At 61.2% G+C, this 19,329-nt stretch overlaps 1 protein-coding gene across 34 annotated transcripts in view; it reads right to left on the bottom strand.

The window, feature by feature from the left end:
• Window positions 1-19,329, bottom strand: part of NRXN2 (neurexin 2) — a 108,808-nt gene that overhangs the window by 17,409 nt on the left and 72,070 nt on the right. For 22 of the 34 annotated variants that reach the window (XM_053899505.1, XM_053899506.1, XM_053899507.1 and 19 more), the window contains 3 exons: window positions 10,693-10,874; window positions 5,757-5,928; window positions 1,302-1,391 (listed from right to left, as the gene is read on the bottom strand). In XM_053899505.1, coding sequence (XP_053755480.1) covers window positions 1,302-1,391; window positions 5,757-5,928; window positions 10,693-10,874 — 444 coding nt within the window. Of the gene's footprint in view, window positions 1-1,301; window positions 1,392-5,756; window positions 5,929-10,692; window positions 10,875-18,192; window positions 19,325-19,329 lie in introns of those variants that run through there. The other 12 variants (XM_053899510.1, XM_053899512.1, XM_053899519.1 and 9 more) reach the window with 5 other exon arrangements.

Genomic DNA, 19,329 nt, shown 5'->3' with positions numbered 1-19,329 from the left:
CGGCTGGGGTTCACCCTCACCTGATCTGCAAGCCCTGCTCCCTACCCACCCCACCCCCCACCCACCAGGGCCCATCCAGCTCTGCCTCCTGGGGGGTCACAAGTTGTCCCGGCCTCAGCCCAGGCTGCTCCCCTGGCCTCTCTGATTCTGGGAGAGGGAAGTGGGTGATTGAGAGGAAGCTACATAGGTTAGCGAACTTGGCCCCTGTGGCCCCGCCCGCCGTGAACTCCTCAAAGGGTTAAAGTTCGCCCCGCTGGAGACAGCAACCCAGTGCGGCTGGGGGCTGTAGGTTTTAGCGATGTCTGTTACAGTCCCTTTAACTTTTTGTCCTGTTACGGATTTATCACATCTGGTTATCAGCATGTTTAGTCCCCACTGGCTGTGTGGGGGGCTGGAGGTGACATCTGGGGGTTTTAGCTGGGGCAGGCCCCAGTGGACATTTAAAAGCACAGTTATCAGCTGGTTAGGTGGGGGTTTAACACTTCTACTGCCCCCCTAGAGTTTAGCCTTAGAGGTACAGAGCTCGCCCCCTCTCCGAAGGGAATGGGATGGCTTTGCCCTTGGCCCCAACTTCCCTTGGCGACAAGTGGCCTTCTCCCTCACACCCAGCAGTGCCTCGCTACATGTGGCCTCTCAGCTAGCCTGTTCTGTCTTCCTCATCAGCTCGGCACACACAGAAACCCTTGTGGGACACCTGCCCCTGCCCCTACCTCCTAGTAGGCCCCCTGCCCTCGCCTCTGCTCCTTCTAAGAGGCCTTCTGGACCAACGTGGGCCCATTCCAGAGACAGTGCCCCGGAGCCATTCTCTTGGGTGGGTCTTTCCAGTAGGATGGCAGGCCTTCACTCTTTCTTTTCCATCCTTCGAGGACCCTGGTGAAGCCTTCCTACCCTCCCTTTGGATCCTAGGATCAGCACTTCCTGCTTCCCAGAGCCTTCCTGCTCCTAAGTGCAGTGCAGGCTGCCCTGGCTGCTGGCCCTTTGGGAAACCTCCCTCCCCATCTGATCTGTGTTCCAGCCTGCTCTACCGGGATGGTCCAGGAATCCCATGGATTATCCCAGCCCATGCCAGGTTTGGAAGAAGCCCTCTTCTGAGAAAAACCCCACCCTTGTCCAAAACCACCCCTCTAAAGACACAGACTACTGACTCCAGAGGGGAAGGGGGCATCCCGGTGGGCAAATCAGTCCCTCGCTAAGGGGCGGGCGATGGGGAAGGCACGGTGGGGAAAGAGAGAGCTCTGCACCTTTAAGATAGTGTTTTTAAAGTTAATTAATTAATTAATTAATTAATTCTGGTTAATTACCTTTGTCGAGCAGCCACTCATCTACTACTCGACCAAGCCGGTAGGGGATTCTCTGTCTAGCAATCGCCAGGCGCTCGTTATCAAAGTTTCCTTGGAAAAGTTTAGAAAGACAGTAGGTTTCTCAGGCGGCGAAGTCCAAAGGAGTTAGAAAAGTAATTACGCGTTTCTCAGGAGACTCAGAGTAAGCAGCGACATCCAACGGAAAGGGGGGGAAGGTCCACCCAAGGCGGGAGAAGAAACGCTGGGTCCCCCGTCCTCCCGTGTCCCCTCCCTAGGCTCCCATCCGGAGCCGGCCCCACCCTGGGGGCAACGAGTGACCCAAAGAAAAAGACAGGGACATGGAAGAAAAGGAAAGGGGACCGAAAGAAAGAAAAGGCAGCTGGAAGGTCAAAGGTCAGAGGTTAAACAGGTTTATCTGTGCTCGGGCTGTGGTACCCACCTTCCTTCCCCATCCCGAAGTGGGGTGGGGGGGCAGGGAGGGGCATTTAGCGGGTTTAAGTTAGGGGGTGGGGGGGCCTCGGTGGCCCAGCTGGTTACTGAGTTTAGAGGGTGGTTTAGAAGGGGGAGGGATGGGTTAAGTGGGGTTTATGCGGCATTTAGGGGGCGGCCCGGCACTCGCACTTAACAGTGAGGTTTAAACCGCTTCTCCAGGCATCCCGGCTCCCTGTACCTTCGGTGCTCAGCTCCTCGCTGCACCTTCTCTTGCCAGCCCCACCCCACCCCCCTACCCCACCAGCTTCCGCCTTAATCTCCGCCTCCTACGGGCTCTGCAGCCTTGTCAGCCTGCCCACCCTCCTGTCTGCCTGCCGCCACCCACCACAGGTGACACGCCACCCAGCAGCCCCACCCGCCCCCCCTGCCCTTCTCCACAGCCATCTTGCAGCCCCTGGCAGCCCTCTCCGCCTGCCCTGGGCCCCTCCCTACAGGTGCACCCAGCCCTGCCATCTCGGGCTCTCTTTCCCCATCTCAGTCGCATTCCAAGACCCTCAGACTCGTCTCTGCTCAGGTTCCCTTTCATTTCTGCCCTGGGGACCCAGCCCAGCCCCTGACCCCTCTCACTCACTAGCCTTTCTCCTTCTAGCTCCTTTCCCCAATTCCCAACCCCGCCCCTCCTCAACCCTGCTGTGCCCACCTGTGTCCTCTTTCCACTCACCATTGTCTAGTTCTTGGAGATGGGGAGGGAAGGGGTGTATATGTGTGGGGGGGGGGCAGGAGAGGGAGAGGGAGAGGGAGGGAGAGTGAGCCTGTGGAAAGGGGTCTGTCGGTGTGCCTAGGAGTTGTGTGTTCCTCCCTGCATCCACAGGCTGTGGATTATTCCGGTCTGCAGCAGTGGAAGTAGAAATGATTTCCTTTGGGAATCTGGCCACTCTTCCCACTGAAACCACACACAGGGTTCAATAACGTGTTACGGGGGTGCTTTCCTGATCATCTCACACTGCACAGCTACACTCGCTGCCCGGTGGGACCGGGGCCGGGCCTGCGGTGGACCTCTCTCGTGAACAAGCACACCACGTGTTCATGCGTGCGTGGCAGGTGCCTCCCTGGGTCCTTCTGGGGCAAATGAGACCTTGCCTTCCCTACAGATTTAGGTCGCTGGTGTTTTAAGTAAACAATGGACTGTTCACTCGTTTAGTCACTCAACAAACACATCTTGAGCATCTGCTCTGTTCCTGGGGCTGGGTATCAGAGATGCAAAGATGAGGGCCTGGCCCTTGCCCACAGAGGACCCCAGCCAAGCACGGGAGACTGGCAAGTGACCGGCGGTGTTCTTTGCTCCGTTAGAGGTGGCACAGGGCATCCCACCCTGAAGACAGGAGTGAGAGGGACTGAAGAAGACGCTGGAGGAGAGGTGAAGCGGCCAGAAGGGAGTCGGGCAGGGAAAGAAGGGAGTCGGGCAGGGAAAGAAGGGAGTCGGGCAGGGAAAGCAGGGGCGGACCATGCATGCAGGGGCAGGGAGGCAGGAGAGCAGGAAGCATTTAGGGACGTACCTGCACTGGGATACTTGTGCGTGTGTCTGTGTGTGTGTGTGTCTGTGTATTTGTCCGTGTGTGTGTCCTGAGAGGAAGGGAAGAATGTACATCCTTCTCACTGAAGCACGTAACAATTCTAACCAAAGTTCTGTTTGTTGAGCGCCTCCTCTATACCATGCCATTCTGGCGCCTTCCTTGGGTCATCGGACAGAATTCTCTCAGTATTGCTATGAAGCGTGTATGATCCCTACCTCTCAGAGGTGGAAACAGATTCAGAGAGGCTGGACGACCCACCCAAGGCCACAGAGCTTGTCATCAGGAGATCCAGGATTAAAAGTCTGGCCCTGCTGACTCAGAGTCCAAGAGCTGAGTCTCTGGGCTTCCGGAAAGTCTGGAAGGCCCAGGCTCTGGGCCCATGCACTCCACTAACCCAGCCTGCTTCGCATCGCTGGGGATGACACCTTCGGCTTTTGCAGACCATCCGCCCTCACGCTGCAGTCAGGGGACGGGCTGTCTTCCCCACCCCCAGCCAGGGGTCCCTGAGCAGAGGAAGGGCAGACACGAGTCCTCCAACCTGGCCTCTGGCCTGCTAGGCATCGAGGGAAGAGTTCTGGACCCAAGTCATGGCTCGATGTGGTAAAACCTTCATGTTCTCCCAGCCCGGCTCTGTCCAGCCGAGGCCAATGTCCTCGCTGCTACAAAGGTTGCCCTCGTGTGTGTGTGTGTGTGTGTGTGTGTGTGTGTGTGTGTGTGTGTGAGAGAGAGAGACAGAGAGACAGAGAGAGAGACAGAGAGAGAGACAGAGACAGAGACAGAGAGAGGAGACTGATGATCCCAGGGCAGTCATACCTACACGGCCTGGCCTGTGCACGTGCCAGCCGTCACATGGGAGTGTCTGTGCACCTGCATGGCCCCACAGGCGCCCAGAACCTTGGGGTAGGCTGGCACCCCTCTGCAGGACTCTCGTTTCCCTTACGTCTGTCTGACCATCTGAGTATTTGCAGTCAGCCGTGTGTCCGTGGTTGGCCTGTGTGTCCATCACCCTCTGTATTTCTGGGGCCACGTGGTTCTCTTTTTTTTCCAGAATGTTGGGGACAAGCCTGCGTGATTGGGAGCTGGGTATCTCCACCGGCGTCTTTACGACGGCGTAAGTGGGCCCGTGAGGGTGTGCACACCTGCACTTTTCCCTGTCCTTCAGCCCACGCCCTCCTCAGTCGGGGTGGGGCAGCCCCCGCCTCGGCTGTCACTTCTGCCTCGGAGAGGGACCGAGGCTGCACGTGCTCTCGCTTCTCCTCGGTCGCCCCCGTGTGTGTGACTATGCAGGGTCACTCAGCCATATTATACCTCCGCATGTCTACGTTTCTGCAGTGTTCCCCTGCAGTGGTTCTGTTTCCCCCACCCTCTCAATCTCCCGCACTGGGCTCTCTTCCTCTCCCTCCCGAGGCTCTGTCCACCTCTTCTCCCACTGGTTGGGTCTGTGCCACCACGTCTCCATATATCTCTCTGCCTCACTTGGGGAGCTGCCTCCGTCTTTGCTCTTGTCTCGGTGACTATTTCCATATCTCTCCATCACCCCTCCCCTGGCTGCCCCCTCACTCTGAGGCTCTTTCTCTGCCTCCTCATTCCTCCCATGTCCTCATCCCCTTCTCTCCCCGTGCTCCTCAGACCTTGGTTTGTCCTGGGCCACCACAGCTGTCACACTGTTGAAACTGGGTCTGGTTGCTGGGCTCACCCCTCCTAGACTGCGAGCTCCCTGCAAGCAGAGGCCGTGTCCTGCTCCCCGGTGTCTCTGGCACAGGACCTGATGCCTAGTAGGTTGCCAGTGAAGGTTCGTGGAATGTGCTGGCACTCTTGTCATTTGGCCTTCTCTCCCTTTCACCATGTCCCCTATTCCCTGAGACACGGGTTCCTTTTCTCTGCATCTCTGTGGTCACTTCTCTTCCTTTATCTAGGTCTCCTGATATGGATCTGTGATCTGCTGTCTGTAGAGACCTTGGTTCGTTCCTTGGCTCTGTCCTTGGGAACAAGCCTGCCTCCTCGCCAAGATATATTCTGGGTTACTTATGGATCTTCTCTTTTTGGTTTCTGCATCTGCCTCCCCATTTCTGCCTGTCCCTCAATTCTAAACCTATTCTTTCCTCCATCGAGTCAGACTCTCCCTACTTCTCCCCTTCTTCCTCTTCTTTTCTCCCCCAGCTCCACCTGGGCCCTGGCCTCGCAGCCTTCCCAGCTCAGCTCTGCCCTTGCCCTCCTAGCCCACAAACTCCCACCACCGAGGACTAGCTCGCCCTTGCAAATCCCAACCTTTCTCTTTAGCCACGCCCCCGCCCGCGACCCAACTAGCCACGCGGTTCCCTCGGCCCCGCCCCCAGCGAGAAACATCTCCGCTTAGCCCCGCCCCAGTGCAGGCAGCGATCCTATCAGAGGCCGCCCTGCCCGCCCCGCCCCACCCACAGCGCCTCCTCCGCCCGCCGGCGCCGCCTACCTGCCGGGTACCGCTCATTGACCGGCCAGCTGTCCACCTGCAGGGTGGCGTTGCCGCCGCTTCGAGTGAAGCGCACCACGTGGTATTTGCCGTCGCTCACGATGGCGTTGGGCTCGTCGATGGTAATGTCATCCGTGCCCACGTTAAAGATCACCCCCACGGTGCCCTGGTCCTGGGGACAAGGAGGTAGAGGTGAGGAACTGGGAAGGAGTAACGGTTCACTCTTTCTAGAACACCTGTGACCACCACCGGCCCAGCTCCGTGGCACTTCACAGCTTTACAATGCACATCTCTCAGTCATGCCTTTGCTGGACAGTGTCACCTGCCCGAGGAGGCCGGTGAGCTTGCCTACCCCAGCATGCAGCCAAGGGAGTGGGCCTGAGATCCAGAGAGGTGGGGGCTGCCATGGGGTACAGAGCTTGGACCGAGAGCACTTCCCCAAACCATACCGGCTTCTTGCCTTTTGGTTCATACAGAATATTCACAAATGTTTACAGGGCACCCATTCTGTGTGAGGGCCACTGAGCCCAGGCCCCAGACAAGGTGACCGGGACTAAGTTGGGGACCAGTGGGAGCTCAGAGGGTGGAAACCTCTGTAGAGGACGACCAACAGAGAAGTCCACGGAAGCCAGCCCCGTGCCCGAGGAAAGTCTGGCCTCCCCACTCCCCGCCACCCCCAGCCTCAAGCTTCCCCTCCTCTGCATGCTCAGCACTGAGCGGGGCCCCTAGGACCCCTGCATTGGGGCATCAACATGCCTCTCCTGGTAGCTCATCGTCCCCCATGGTTGTCAGGCCTGAGTGTGAAGTCACAGGAGCGGAGGTGGGGGTCTGGACTGTGTGTATTGGGGGGTGATGGGTATGGGAAAAGATCAGGGAGACAAGCCACAGCAGACTCACTAAGGAAAGGTGAGCAGGTAGGGGTAGAGGACGGGGCTGGTGGCTGAGGAAGGACAGGTGAGGAAAGACAGGGACTGCAGCCTGGAGAAGGGGAGGAAAGGGTCTCAGCAACCCCCAGGACCTAGGACCCAAGCCCTGAGCAGGGCAGTGCCTGGGGAACCCTGCAGAGGCCACCCAGGATCCAGCCCCAGAAGAGTTCCGTTGATGGCTCCAGAGTGGGAGGGAGCACTTCACTGAATCCTTAAAATGTGCCAGGCCCTCTGTGGGTACTGTGCACGTGTGTCCTCTCCATCCCCACAGTGACCCTCTCAGGAAGCTTATGGTACCCCCAATTCACTGAGGAGGAGACCGAGCTCAGGGAGGTGAAGTAACGTCCCCAAATCCACATCACAAGAAAGGAACCCCGGGTTTGAACCCCAGTTGGCCTGACTCCAAAGCCAGTGCTCTCTCTTCCTTGCCCACTAGTCTAAGGAGACACGGACTCAAACTGCGGGGGAGGGGGGGGGTGAGGAATGATCTGAGAGGCTACTGAGGCCAACCTACCTGAGAGACAAAGATATCTAAAGGAGCCAGGGGGAGGCCCGGGAGGCCCTAAACCTGAGCCTCTATTCCATTCCCCTGAACTTCCCAGCAGCACTCCTGAGCTCAGCCTCCTGAGTCCCCCACACCCTCCTGCATAGGACAGACACCCACACAGGCTCACTTAGGCCCCCTGGATCACACACGGTCATGGGACCCATGACCCATCATCAGAGAGGACACACACTCCTGGGGTCTTCCTGAAAGACTAGCCCAGTCCAGCCTGGGCATTAGGACCCAATCAGCTGTCAACTCCTGCAGCCAACAGAGCCAAGCAGCTTGGTGGCCCTGGGGATGGGGAGGGGGTCGGGGTTTTGCAGAGACCTGTGCAGGGCACAGGGGGTGCAGCCGTGGCTCACTTGGAGATCCACGCCCAATCCCTTCCCCACTTGTGGGTCCAGTTCTCCCCATCCTAGAACTTGGGAAAGCCACCTGTGCGTACACACACACACACACACACACACACACACACACACACGCAGCATCTCTCCTCAGATGCAGTAAAGCAGGGAAACTGAGGCTGGGCTTGCCTAACAAAGAGTACTCGCAAGCCCCCCCGCCCCCACTACCCACAGGCTGACAACATCGCCGGGAGACGGGACGGTCACGGGCGCCCCACGCACGTGGGGGAAACAGCCGGTGCCCCTCAGTACTATTGTTAGTAACGCCGCTGAGAGTTTCTCCCCGTGAGGCTCAGCCAGGCAGTGATGGCGGTCAAGGACCCCAGGCAGAGGGCCGGCCAGGGCGACTGGAAGGCAGGACACCTGGGTTCCCTAGGAGGCAGCCGAGCTCAGAGCCACGCGCTCCGGGGGAGAGGCAGCTCCCAGAGCTGCTCCCGACGTGAAGTCAGTTGTCACTTCTGTTAAAGTCATTAATTCCTAATTCCCCAATTACCTCATTAGGCGGCGGTGGGGAGAACGCGGCCGCTCCTACAGCAAATAATTATGGGAGTCAAAATTAATTTGGCAAAGTGGAGCGACGCTTTATTAGAAACGTCAAATTGCTTTTCTCTTATTTTGCTGCCGCCTCCCCACTCTCTGAGAGCTGCTAATGACGCGGTGGCGGGAGCTGGTGTGTCACCAGGGGAGGAGGGGCTGGGAGGCTGCCCCCGAGGGGCTTCGGGCCCCGTCTGGGCCCAGCTCCTCCCCCAGAGCCGGCCTCTCCCGTGGCTCCCACACTTCCTCCAGGGCCCCCACCCTCGCCAGCCTCCCCGTCACGGCCTGGCGCCCCCCTCCGGCCCTCTGCAGCACCAGGCGCCGGGCCTCGTTCCTCCATGATCCCGCCACAGGCCTCGCCTGCTGGGAGAGAAGAGGAGACCCCTTCTCCCTGCACCCCGACCCCCTACCCTGTGTCTTCAGCGCCGGGGAGCCCCGTCCCCCTGCCGCACAGGCACAAAGACACACAGAAGTGGTCAAAAGAGGCAGACACGCGATGCACGCAGATTGACTCGCCCCGTGGAATCGCAGATGGTCGGGGTGTGGACTGACACTGTGCGCTTCCTACGGGCCAGGCCGTGTCCCGAGGGCTTGACACGCGCCATCTCATTTAAACCTCATGGCCTCCCTTTGTCCTCTCAGCACCCAGCTACTACACGGATGGGGAAACTGAGGCTGAGAGCCATGGGGTGACCGCACAAGGACAGAGCAAGGAAGTGGCACAGCTGAGACTCCAATCCGGGCCCTCGGCTCCGAAGCCACGCATGGCCTCTCGTGAGTGTGTGGAGAGAGAACAGGAGCCCTACTCACAGAGAGAAGGACACGGAGACACGGCCACACCTGCCACAGGGTCGGGAGACTGAAGCAACAGCAAATACCAGTCCTCTGGGAAAGGCAAAGCGATCAGAGGCCACCAGCCTGTGCCCCACCCCAGTCCCCCAAGGTCCCGCTGTCACTGCTGACGCCATCGATACGCAGCCAGCCCCACATGTCACACACAACGTGCTGTCCGCACCCAGCCCCACATGTCACACACAGTCAACGTGCTGTCCGCAGTCACAATCTCCAGAGACACTGTCACACGAGCACGAACCTTCCAGGCCTTCTTCCCAGGCTACTCGCCACTCCACACCCCTCTCCTACACACTTCCCTGCCTGGCCTCCTCCGTCCAGCACCCAGCGGCTGCCGCTTCCACCCCAGCCCATGGGACATCTCACACCTCCCTCCTTGGCTCCCTGGCGGTGGGGGAGGGGTCTGCAACCACGGCACCTGGGAAGAGCTGTTGCGCAAGGAGGGGCCGGTAGCCATGGTCCCATCAGGGGGAGAGGCCAAGAGCCCAGACATGCTTCCTTGGTCCCCTTGAAGCCCAGATCCCCACCCCCCACACCCAGACCTTTCCAGCACACAGGGCCTGGCCACCCTACTCAACCCCCCCCCAGCTCGGGAGTCCCGGCCAGGGTCAGCATGTGGGAGGCGGGCGGCGAAAGGACGCAGCTGTAAGGGGACTTGGAGGTGGAAATGGAGACTGAGGTCAGAGGCCCAGGGGTTAAGTCCGTGGGGAGGGGACAGGGAAGAGGCTAAGGGCAGAAATGAAATAGGGCAAGGCCAGAGGCCATAGGGAAGGGTGTGGGGCTGGACCAGAAGGGGAAAGGGTCACAGAAGAAAAGGGGGTACCCGAAGACTAGAGTTAGGATGGAAACTGAGAGAGGAGCCGTGGGTGCGGCAGGTAGGACGGGGCAGGGGGGTGGTGTGGCAGGTGGATGGAGGAGGGGGTATGGCAGATGGGGCAGATAGGGAGGTAGGGCGGGTGGAGGGTATAATGGGTATGGCAGGTGGAGCGGGTAGGGTATGATGTTGCGGGGGGAGGGTGGGCAGATGGGGGGCGGGTTTGGTGGGAGGCCCAGAGGGAGGCACTGGGAAGAAGCAGATGTGGAGGAGGGGAGCCCGGCGAAACAGCCAGAGCCACGTGGGACAGGAGGCCAGGATAAGGATGTGGGGTGCGGCCAAGAGGCCAGAGGCTGTAGGGGAGGCAGGGTCAAGGGGCTGCCGGGAGGGCAAAGGTCACGGGAACGGAGGTTACAGGGGAGCACAGACAGCAGCAGGATCTCAGGCAACGTGCCTTGCGGCTGCTCTGGGGGCGGGGCGGCCTGAAGAAGCGTGGCAAGAACAGGCGTGGGACACAGTGGGCTGCCCCGGGTGGCCCAGCGGGGAGCAGGCAGCGGCCCCGGAGGGAGTCACAATGTGGGCTGCAGGAGAATGGCCCGGAAGGCTCAAGGAGGCCCCTCTGCTCAGGAAGGTCAGAGGACCCAGAGCCAGGGAGTGGGGAGCCGGAGAGCGTCAGACCGGCCAGGGCGGCTCCGGGAGTGCAGAACAGGAAGGGGATAGGTCTCAGGGGCAGAACCGCGCAGAGGAACCTCCAGGAATCGGGGGTGGGAGGGGGGGATTTGAGGTGCTGATCCCATGGCGGTGAGGGGACTGAGCGGATTGCGGGGCGGGGGGGGGGGTCAGGGGCCAGGATCCTTACGATGTGCAGCTGCAGATAGTCTCCGAGGCCGGAGGCACTGTCCACCCGCACCAGCACAGCACTCCGCTGGTGCGTGCTGAAGCCCACGGCCAGGCGGTCCATCCTCGTGCTGGGCCGGTCATTGGGGGGCCACGTGTAGGTGATGAGCGCTCCCCCCTTCCCAAAGATGTATGTGGTCCCGGCTGCAGAGAGAAGGGAGAAGGAGAGATGACTTCAGGAGAGCGAAGCGAGCAGGTCCTCGGGGCTGCAACCAGAGCACGGGGACACCAGGCCCTGCCATCCCAGGGGACAGTTGGCGGGCGGGTGCCCGGCGGAGGGCCTGTGCACGCGCACGGACAGACGTAGCTGCCTCATCAAGGATTCTAGCTGTAATTACAGCAAAACAGAGAGGCGACAGAGAGAGTGGCACAGAGAGGGAGCCCAGAGAGAGGCTGCAAGGGGACTGAGAAGCGCACCGAGGGCAGGCAGGACCGACCTCGGCGGGGGGGGGGGGGGGGGGGGGGGTCTGGGCCCGACCGGCTCAGCTTCTCCCAGGGCTGGCAGAGGTGACAGGTCGGAGGTGTGTGCTTCTGTGGGGCCAAGCTGAGCAAGCACTGAGGCAGAAGGAGCCCCAGGCGATGGCGAGTGGAGCAGGGGCTGTGTTCAGCTCTGACTCATCGCCTACAGGCTGGCACCCTTCCACTGCCTGCCCCCACCTCCTCCCAAGCCCCTGGAAATCCTGGTCCCAGTTTGTCCAGGACTCCTTGCTTTCACTCCCAATTAGGAGGGGGGCTGCCTGGGGCCCAAAGAGGGGGTGCCTGGAGCCTTACCCATCAAAGAAGAGACAGACCTTGGGGGATGGGGAGACGGGTACAGCGGACTAGAGACTGACAGCCAGAGGAGGAAGGAGGCAGAGAGACAGATGGACAGAGAGGGACAGAGAGGGGTGTAGGTGAGAGAAAGTGGGAGAACAGGAGCCAGAGATGAAGGCTCCCTCTCCCTGCCCTCCCCCACCCCACCCTCTCTCCCCTCTCAGTCTCCTCCATCCGGCTGCCGGGGGCGGGTGTGAGGTCCCTAACGATCTCAGCCCCAAAATAAACCCCATTAGTTGCCATGTTCCCTCCTGCGGCTGACTGGGCTCCCTGGGGGGTGGAAGGGGTAGGTAGGGGCAGACCGTTGGCTGGGTTGGGGGTGGGGGGCTGGACACCCAGGTTCCTGGAAGGGAGCCTTGTCTGGGAAGCCTAGAGGTCTCCTACTCCGGGGGCCTTCAGACAAGGAAGGGAACTATCTTGCATTCTTTAGAACCTAAATAGAGCAGATGAGATTCATAAAATGCTTAATTAAATAATTAGCCACTAACGACTCCTCTCAAAGCACTTCTGGGGGGGGGGAGGGGAGAGGGGTTTAGGGGAAGACTTATCCAGAGAGAAAGGTGGTGGGGCCTGAGGGCACGTGCCTGAAGTAGGCTGGGAGGAAAGTGGGGCCTTGTGGGTAGGAGAAGTTGGGGTGTGGGGTCAGGGAGCTAGGAGCCAGGGAGAGCAGGCCCGAGGGAGACTTGAGGAGGGCCTGGGGCCTAGACACTTCCGAGGAACAAACTCTGTCAAGACGGCAGCCTAGCTGGTCACCCCCCTCAAGGCCAGGCCCCTCAAGCACCTTGGGGTCTCTCACCTTAGGGTCTAGGCGCCCCACTGCAGTTTGGGCAATCACGGATGAGGGGGATCTACCCCAGGAAGCCCCTAGGCCCCTGAAGGAGAGGGACCCTGAGTGCCTTGGACGGAGGCACCGTCTACACCATCTGCAGCCCCAGGGAAGAGCTGAGGGGAGAAGGGGAGACTCCTGCCTGGGTCCCAGAGAGGCAGCAGGGGTTGGGGGAGAAGGAACTGTTCTCCAGAGCGCTGGTCATCAGCGCCTTCCCTCTCCCCAGATCTGGCCTGAGAGGAGAGATGACCCCGGCCCCCAGGGCAGGGCAGGCAGGAAAGAACCACCTCGACGTCTAAAAACTGACATCTGGCCACAGAGAGTGACTGGAGCACCCTCAGCAGACAGAGGCAGCTTGGCTCTGGCCCCTCCAGACCCACGAATCCTTTATACTTGGGGGGGGCGAGGGGGGCGGTACGGGGTGGGGGCTGGAGGCCCCGGTGTCAGGAGGGAGCCCCAGGATCAGGGTGGAGGGCTGGCTGGGGGCAGGGTACACAGTGAGCGGCACCCCCACCCCAGGCGGGTCACCTGCCCGGAAGGGGCCAGGCCTGAAGGCCGGGTGCAGGGCAGGCCTCTCAGCCGGCAACAGTCTCTCCATTCCCAACACTGCAGCACTCTGGAAAACCGGCTGTTTCCATGGCAACCACCATACCCAGGGTCCTCCCTTCCCCCTCCACTCACAAGCTGCTAGTCCAAATTTGGGGGGTGGGGAGGGCCAGGGGAACAGAGATTGCTGACCTTCTTCCACACGGCCCCCTGACCCGGCCTCCCGGACCAGAGGCCGCTGCCTCTCCACCCTATGGGCTCCGGGGGGCCCCCAGGTAGATGTGGGGAGTGGGGCTCGTTGGCTTTCTTGGTCCCTCACACCTGCCAAACCCCATTTCTGTGGAGCCTGTTCCCAAACCTCCCAGGTCTAAGGGAAGGGAGGCCTTCTCTCCTCACTTCCCCACCCCAGGACCCCAGACAGTACATCACCTTGGACAGAACCCGGCCTGAACCCAGACAGGGCCTGAGGAGCGGGCAGGCCCCGTGCCCCACGGGGCAGTGAGGCCTCTGGGATCGGGGGCCCGGCCGGCAACCCCAGCCCCGGGCCCCACGGCAGACACGTCCCCAGTGACGCACCCGCAGACCCCACACCCACACCCACACCCAGGCGACGACACACCCAGCCGCACACAAAGACCCAGCATGGAGAGGCAGACTCCGATAGGAGACACGAGGCGGCCAGCAAACATTGTGGTAAAAGTGCACAAAGGCAGGCCTGGGCGGGCAGCGAGGGCAGGACTGGACGGCCAGCGTCCCCGCGCCCAAGGCCAAAGGGCACCTGCCCACAGCCCTCCAGTCCCCAGCCCAGGCCACGCTCAGCCCGGCTTCCCCGGGGGCTTTATTACCCAGCTGTTCTGACGCTGCAGCTGGTTATTACGCGGGGTGGGCCTGTTAAAGCCTAAGGGCGTTTATTACACTGTGGGGGAATCGGGTGGAGAGACACTGTCTTAGACCGATGAGGTTGAATGGCTTATTGGACTGGGGCAGCAGTAATTACCCTGGGGAGACATTTCTCCCCCCAGCAGGGCGCCTCCTTCCATCCCGGTAGGGGAGGAAGGCAGGCAGGGGGATGGGGCTCTGCCAGGTCCCTTCTGGTTGCTCCCCAGCTGGACCCCGAGCCCTGGAGATAACTCTCGCCTCCCCCCCCCCGCCGCCCCTCTGCAAGCTGTTCTGTATGCCCCCGGCCACCAGACTCCCCTGGAGGGGAAGGCATGGAGACAAGGAGCCCAGGACACCACACCACATCTAGAACCTCTGAAAGGTTCCAGAAAGGGCTCCGGAGAAGAGAGGGGCCTAAGCCAAGGCCCAGAATATTAACACTAGGAGGCCCAGACCCACTGTCTTTGACCTCCCCACGTAGCTAGTGAGCGCCATAGTGCACAACAGGGCCGGGGGAGGGGGGGCACACAACCCCAAAGCCCAAGACAAGAGAGCCTCTGGCCAGAAGCAAGATGCCACAGGCCCAGGTGCCCACCGCCAACAGCCCAGGGCTGGCACCTTCTGTCCACACCCCGCATAGTCTGGGCCTCCTGGACGCAGAAATTCACTGACCCAGTAAGACACTAAACGATCAAGAAACTTCCATATAGTTCCCACACACCTGCATTCTAGAAAGACACACACACACACACACAACCATTAATAATGGTTAGCTAACCCAGACCCAAACAATAAACTCATTCCATGTGAATAACCACCCATGCAGTGATGCCCCTGTGGTTCAAACTACATGTGCAGCCCGTCCGTCTGCCAGTCTCCCAGCTGCATTAGAAGCCATGACAGAAACCTTCTGGTAGATCTCGAAATCATGAGAGGATAAAACGTCCTGCACAATCCAGAAAAGCCACGGTCCTAGGTGCCCATAGCCCATCCTGGCTCTTTGTAAATGGACCTTCACTACCCTGGCGGGGGGCGGGGGACGGGGGGGTCTCCACAGTCCCTGGGCTCAGCGCTCTGGCCCACTTCTGGGCCACACACCATCCAGTCACAGACCCCAAGTTCACCCACCCATGTGCAGAATCAAAATAAATGCCAGCCCCCTTTATAAGCTGGAGTGATGAATCCAGAGCTCTCCATCCCTGGCTTCAGGGAGTAGTAGAAACAAAGGTCGGGGGCTGAAAGGCTCTGAAACCAGAATCAGGGTCAAGGACCAGGAGAGTGTCACCCCCTCGGGGCATTTTTCGGATCCAGGTGTACTGCCCCCCCCCACACACACACCCACCCACCCAAGCCCAGATGACATCAGGTGCAGGGGTGTCAATGGGTATCTGGCAGGTGGATATGGATATTATGCAACAGGAGGGGTTGAGGGGTGGAGGTAAGTGGAGGGAAAGGAGGAAAGGAGGAAAGGAGGAGGGAAGGGGGGAGAGGGGGGAAGGAAGGCAAGGAGAAATACGGGGAGAAGCCCAGAGAAAGGACACAGAGAAGCAAGTGCAGAAGGAGAGGCTCCCTCACACCGGGGGATGCGGGGGAGATGTTGGGGCAGAGAGGGAGGATGCCCCTTGGTCTAGAAAGCTCTCCCAAGTTGGCCTCTTCCTCTAGCCAAGCAGGGGGGTCCCAAGAGAAACCTGTCTCTTCCCCTCCTCTCTTGACTAAGGTAAACAGAGGTGGGGCCAGCCAGAGGGCCTCCTCCCAACTCTTCTATCTGTCCTCTGACCCTCTTCCTCCCTCTCACCTGCCTAACCCTCCATGGGTCCCTCCCTTCCGGTTCCCACCACCTTCCAGTTGTGTCCTGCGGCTGCTCCTCGGTTGCCCTGTGGCACTGGGCAGCCATTAGCCCTCTTGGGGCTGTTTTTCTCCTCCACACAGCAAGGGAGTGGACATCTCTGAGGCAACCCCAAAACCAACATTCCTTAGCAGCGCCACCCCCCCCCCCCCCACCTCCATGCTCTCTCCTCCATTTTCTCTCCCGGTCTCCCAGCTCCTTGCATCCTGACCCCAGCTCCTTTACTGAGCCCTCCTCTGCCACTCAGCTCCTAGGAAGGTCCCTCCTTCCAATCTGCTCGCCTCTCCTGGGCCTACTCCTCTCTCACCTCTGGCCCTCTGCTCCTCACTGCACGCACACTGCCCACTTTGCACATCGCCTCAGTGCCCAGAAGGCTCACGTCCTATCCGGGCCCCTTTGGGAGGAATCACTGGGCCTCTGGGGAGTCAGAGGGGACAATGAAGAGGAGGGACGAGGGCACAGAGGGCCCAAGAGCTTGTGGGGAGAAAAAAGGGGGTTAAGAGCCAGAGAAGGTGTGGGCTGGGGAAGTGGAGGAAGAGAGAGACCTGGGAGCAGAGCGCTGGATGGAGAGGACCCCAGTCTTATGAAGACATGAGAGGAGGTACACTGGGGGAGAGAGAGGGAGGCAGTAGAGAGGAGGGTGGGAAGGGGCCACTCTTGGGAAGGGGACAAAGACGGAATAGAGCATGGAAAAAGAGGAAAAGATAGAGTAGAAAAGAGGGTGAGAAGATTGGGAGGGACACAGGGGCAAAGGTTGGGAAGCAAAGATGGACGGAGGAGGAGTAGCACGAGGGAGGCAGAGAAGAGCGCAGAAATGGTGGACCGGGAGGGGCGCGGAGGAGAAGCGAGGAAGACACAGGCATGGCAGATGAGGGAGGAACAAGAGTGGAGTGAAAAAGAAAGAGAGGTGCTGGATGGGCAGAGATGGAAAGTGATGGACGCACAGAAATGGGAGGTGACAAGGGTACAGAGTGAGAGCTGGTGACAGCACAGTGATGAGAGATGATAGGAGTCCAGATAAAAGGTGATGGGAGCTTGGAGATGTCAGAACACCATGGGAGTCAAGGTGGGAGGTGATGGGGGGACAGGAACAGGAGGCGAAGGAGGCGCAGAGATGGGAGGGGGGGAGGTGCAGAAGTGGGAGGGAGAGAGGTACACAGATGGAGGGGATACGGGTCCCCTATGGAAAGGGATGCCAGTATGCAGGGAAGGGACGTGATGTGTGGACTAAAATGGGAAGTGATAGGGTCTCCGGGATGGGAGGTGACAGGTCTGATCTGGACTGGGAAGGAGGGACCTGAGATGGGAAGCGATGGGGTCCGGCACGGGAAAGAGGGGTGAAGTGTCAGGACGTGTCAGTGATGGAGAGAGTGCAGAGGCTGGAAGTTGTGGGGTGCGGGGACGAGAAGCGAGGGGTCACGGGGACCAGGGAGGACAGAGGTGGAAGGCGGCAGGTACGGAGTTAGGAAGGAATGGCACACAGAGAACCTGAGGGTTGAAGCTATGAAGTGATGGGGGGCCGAGGCGGGAGGTGATACAGGGCCGAAACAAGAAGTGATGGAGGTTGGAAATGGAAGTTGATGAGGTCTGAGAGGGAAGATGAAGCCGGTTTTGAGATGGAAGGGTCACGAGGGGCTGAGATAAGAGGTGACAGGAAGTGGAAGGTGACGGAGGACTGGCCCAGGTTGATGGGGTGACTGGGATGAGGGGAGGTGGGGAGATTGGGCTGGGAGATCATAGGGAGCCTGGGGCGGGGAGGGGGGGGAGTGTGAGTTCCAAGCAGTAAGGTTGCAGAGGTGAGAGACGCTGGGGGTCAGAGGTGCAGGTAGGGCAGAGGTGCAGAGGGGTTGCAAAGGAGAGATGAGGCCCGGAGAGGGCTGGGGCAGGGGAGGGAGCTGACTGTTTGGGGGGTGATGGAAGGCCAGTCAGAGGGGAAACGGGGTGGGTGCGGGGGGGGGGGGACAGAGGTGAAATAGAGGCGGACATGGGAGAGGTGGGAGAGGAAGAGACGGGACACGTCAGAGGCAGAGATGACAGATGGGGCGGAGGGGAGCATAGCTGGGGGGACAAAGATGAGAAACTAGGCCCAGAGATGCCGGACGAGCAGTGGGAAGGTAGGGAGGGGCAGAGGTGGAGGTGAGCCGGCTGGAGAAACGGTGAGGGGCAGAGGTGGAGGAGAGGGCAGGGTAGGGGGAGAGCTGGACCGAGGACGAAGGCACAGAGATGGGGAGGTGATGGGAGCGGAAACAGGAAGGGGTTGACAGACCGAGATGGGGAGAAGGAGGTGAAGGTGAGGCAAGAAAGGAGCGATGACGGCCAAGCTGAGGCCGACGCAGGGGGTGATGGAGAGGCCAGGGTGGGGCCGAGGAGCTGGGAGCCCGAGATGGTAGGTGAGGGAACGCGGGCCCGCAAAGCGGAGGGGCCGGGCCTCGGCGCGCACAAGCTGGGGTGCGGCCCGCGGGGCCGGGGCCGGGGCCGCGCGCACGGGAGGCCCGGGGAGGGGGGACGGGGGTGGGGGTGGGGGGGGCCGGCCACGGCAGAGCGCCACTTACCGTGCCCGCCGCGGGTGAGGAAGGGCATGCGGTTGATGGCGATGGGCACGGTGCCGTGCTTGCTGTGGAAGTGGTGGACGTGGTGGGTGGTGCTGAGGCTGGAGGAGACCCGGGCCCCCTCGGCCGCCCCCAGCAGTAGCGGCAGCAGCAGGAGCGGCAGCAGAGGTGGCGGCGGCGGCGTCGGGGGCCCGGCCAGGGCGGGGGGGCGGCGCGGGCACCCCCCCGGCCCGCTCCCCCCGGGGGGCATTTCGGCCCGGGGGCGGCCGCCTCACAGCCCCATGGCCGGGGGCGGGGACGCGGGGCTGCGCAGCCCCGCGAAGCCCCCCTCCGGCTCCGAGCCCCGGGAGGGGGGGTAGGGGTGAAGAGAAGGAAAACCAGAGCCCAAGCCTCGGTCCGGAGCCAACGAAATCAACTGGATCCCGCCGGGGAATCCGAGGTCCGCGGAGCGGCAACGCCAAGGTCCAGGACGCCTGGGTCCATCTCGAGGAGCTAAGGGTCTGCCCGCATCCCGGCGGGGTCGGAGCGGCGCAGAGGGCCGTCAGAAACCCGGGGGAGCGCCCGGGGGAGGGGGCATGGTGCCGGGTGGAGAGGTAGGGGAGGCGCGGGGGCCAAGCAGGGATGGGAGAGCGGGGGAAATCCTGCGGAAAAACCGAGCCGGGGGAGGGGGGAGGCCGGAGGGGAGAAGCGGGAGAACGACGGAGACTAGGGCCGGCCGCGCCGCTGCTGCCGCTGCCGCCCGACGGAGGCCGGGGGGGGGGAAAGGAGGGAGCGGCCGGGGGGGGGGGGCGGGAAAAGGGAGGAGGGAAGCAAATCCGGGTGAGGGGGGGAATGAAGGGAGAGGAGGGGAGAGGAGAGGAGGGGAGCGGGACTGAGCAGAGGAAAGGCGCGAGCCTGCGAGATTCCGGTGGAGAGATGGAGGCAGCGGAGTGTTGCTGCAGAGGCTGAGGGCTGGAAGGGAGAGGGAGGGAGGAGAGGAGAGGAGCGGAGAGGGAGGGGAGAGGGAGCGCGGGAGGAGGAGGGGGCAGGGCAGAGGGACCCGAGCGGCTCCCGATCTGCGGGCGGCGCTGGGCAGCTCCGCCGCACGGCACCTGGCTAGCCCGCCTGGCGCTCGCCTCTCCTCTGCGCGCGCCCCGCCCC

This window comes from Panthera pardus, unplaced genomic scaffold (assembly GCF_024362965.1).
Source record: "Panthera pardus isolate Hobbes unplaced genomic scaffold, ASM2436296v1 HiC_scaffold_12, whole genome shotgun sequence".
Taxonomy (NCBI): domain Eukaryota; kingdom Metazoa; phylum Chordata; class Mammalia; order Carnivora; family Felidae; genus Panthera; species Panthera pardus.
This window is presented reverse-complemented; position numbering and strand designations above follow the sequence as displayed.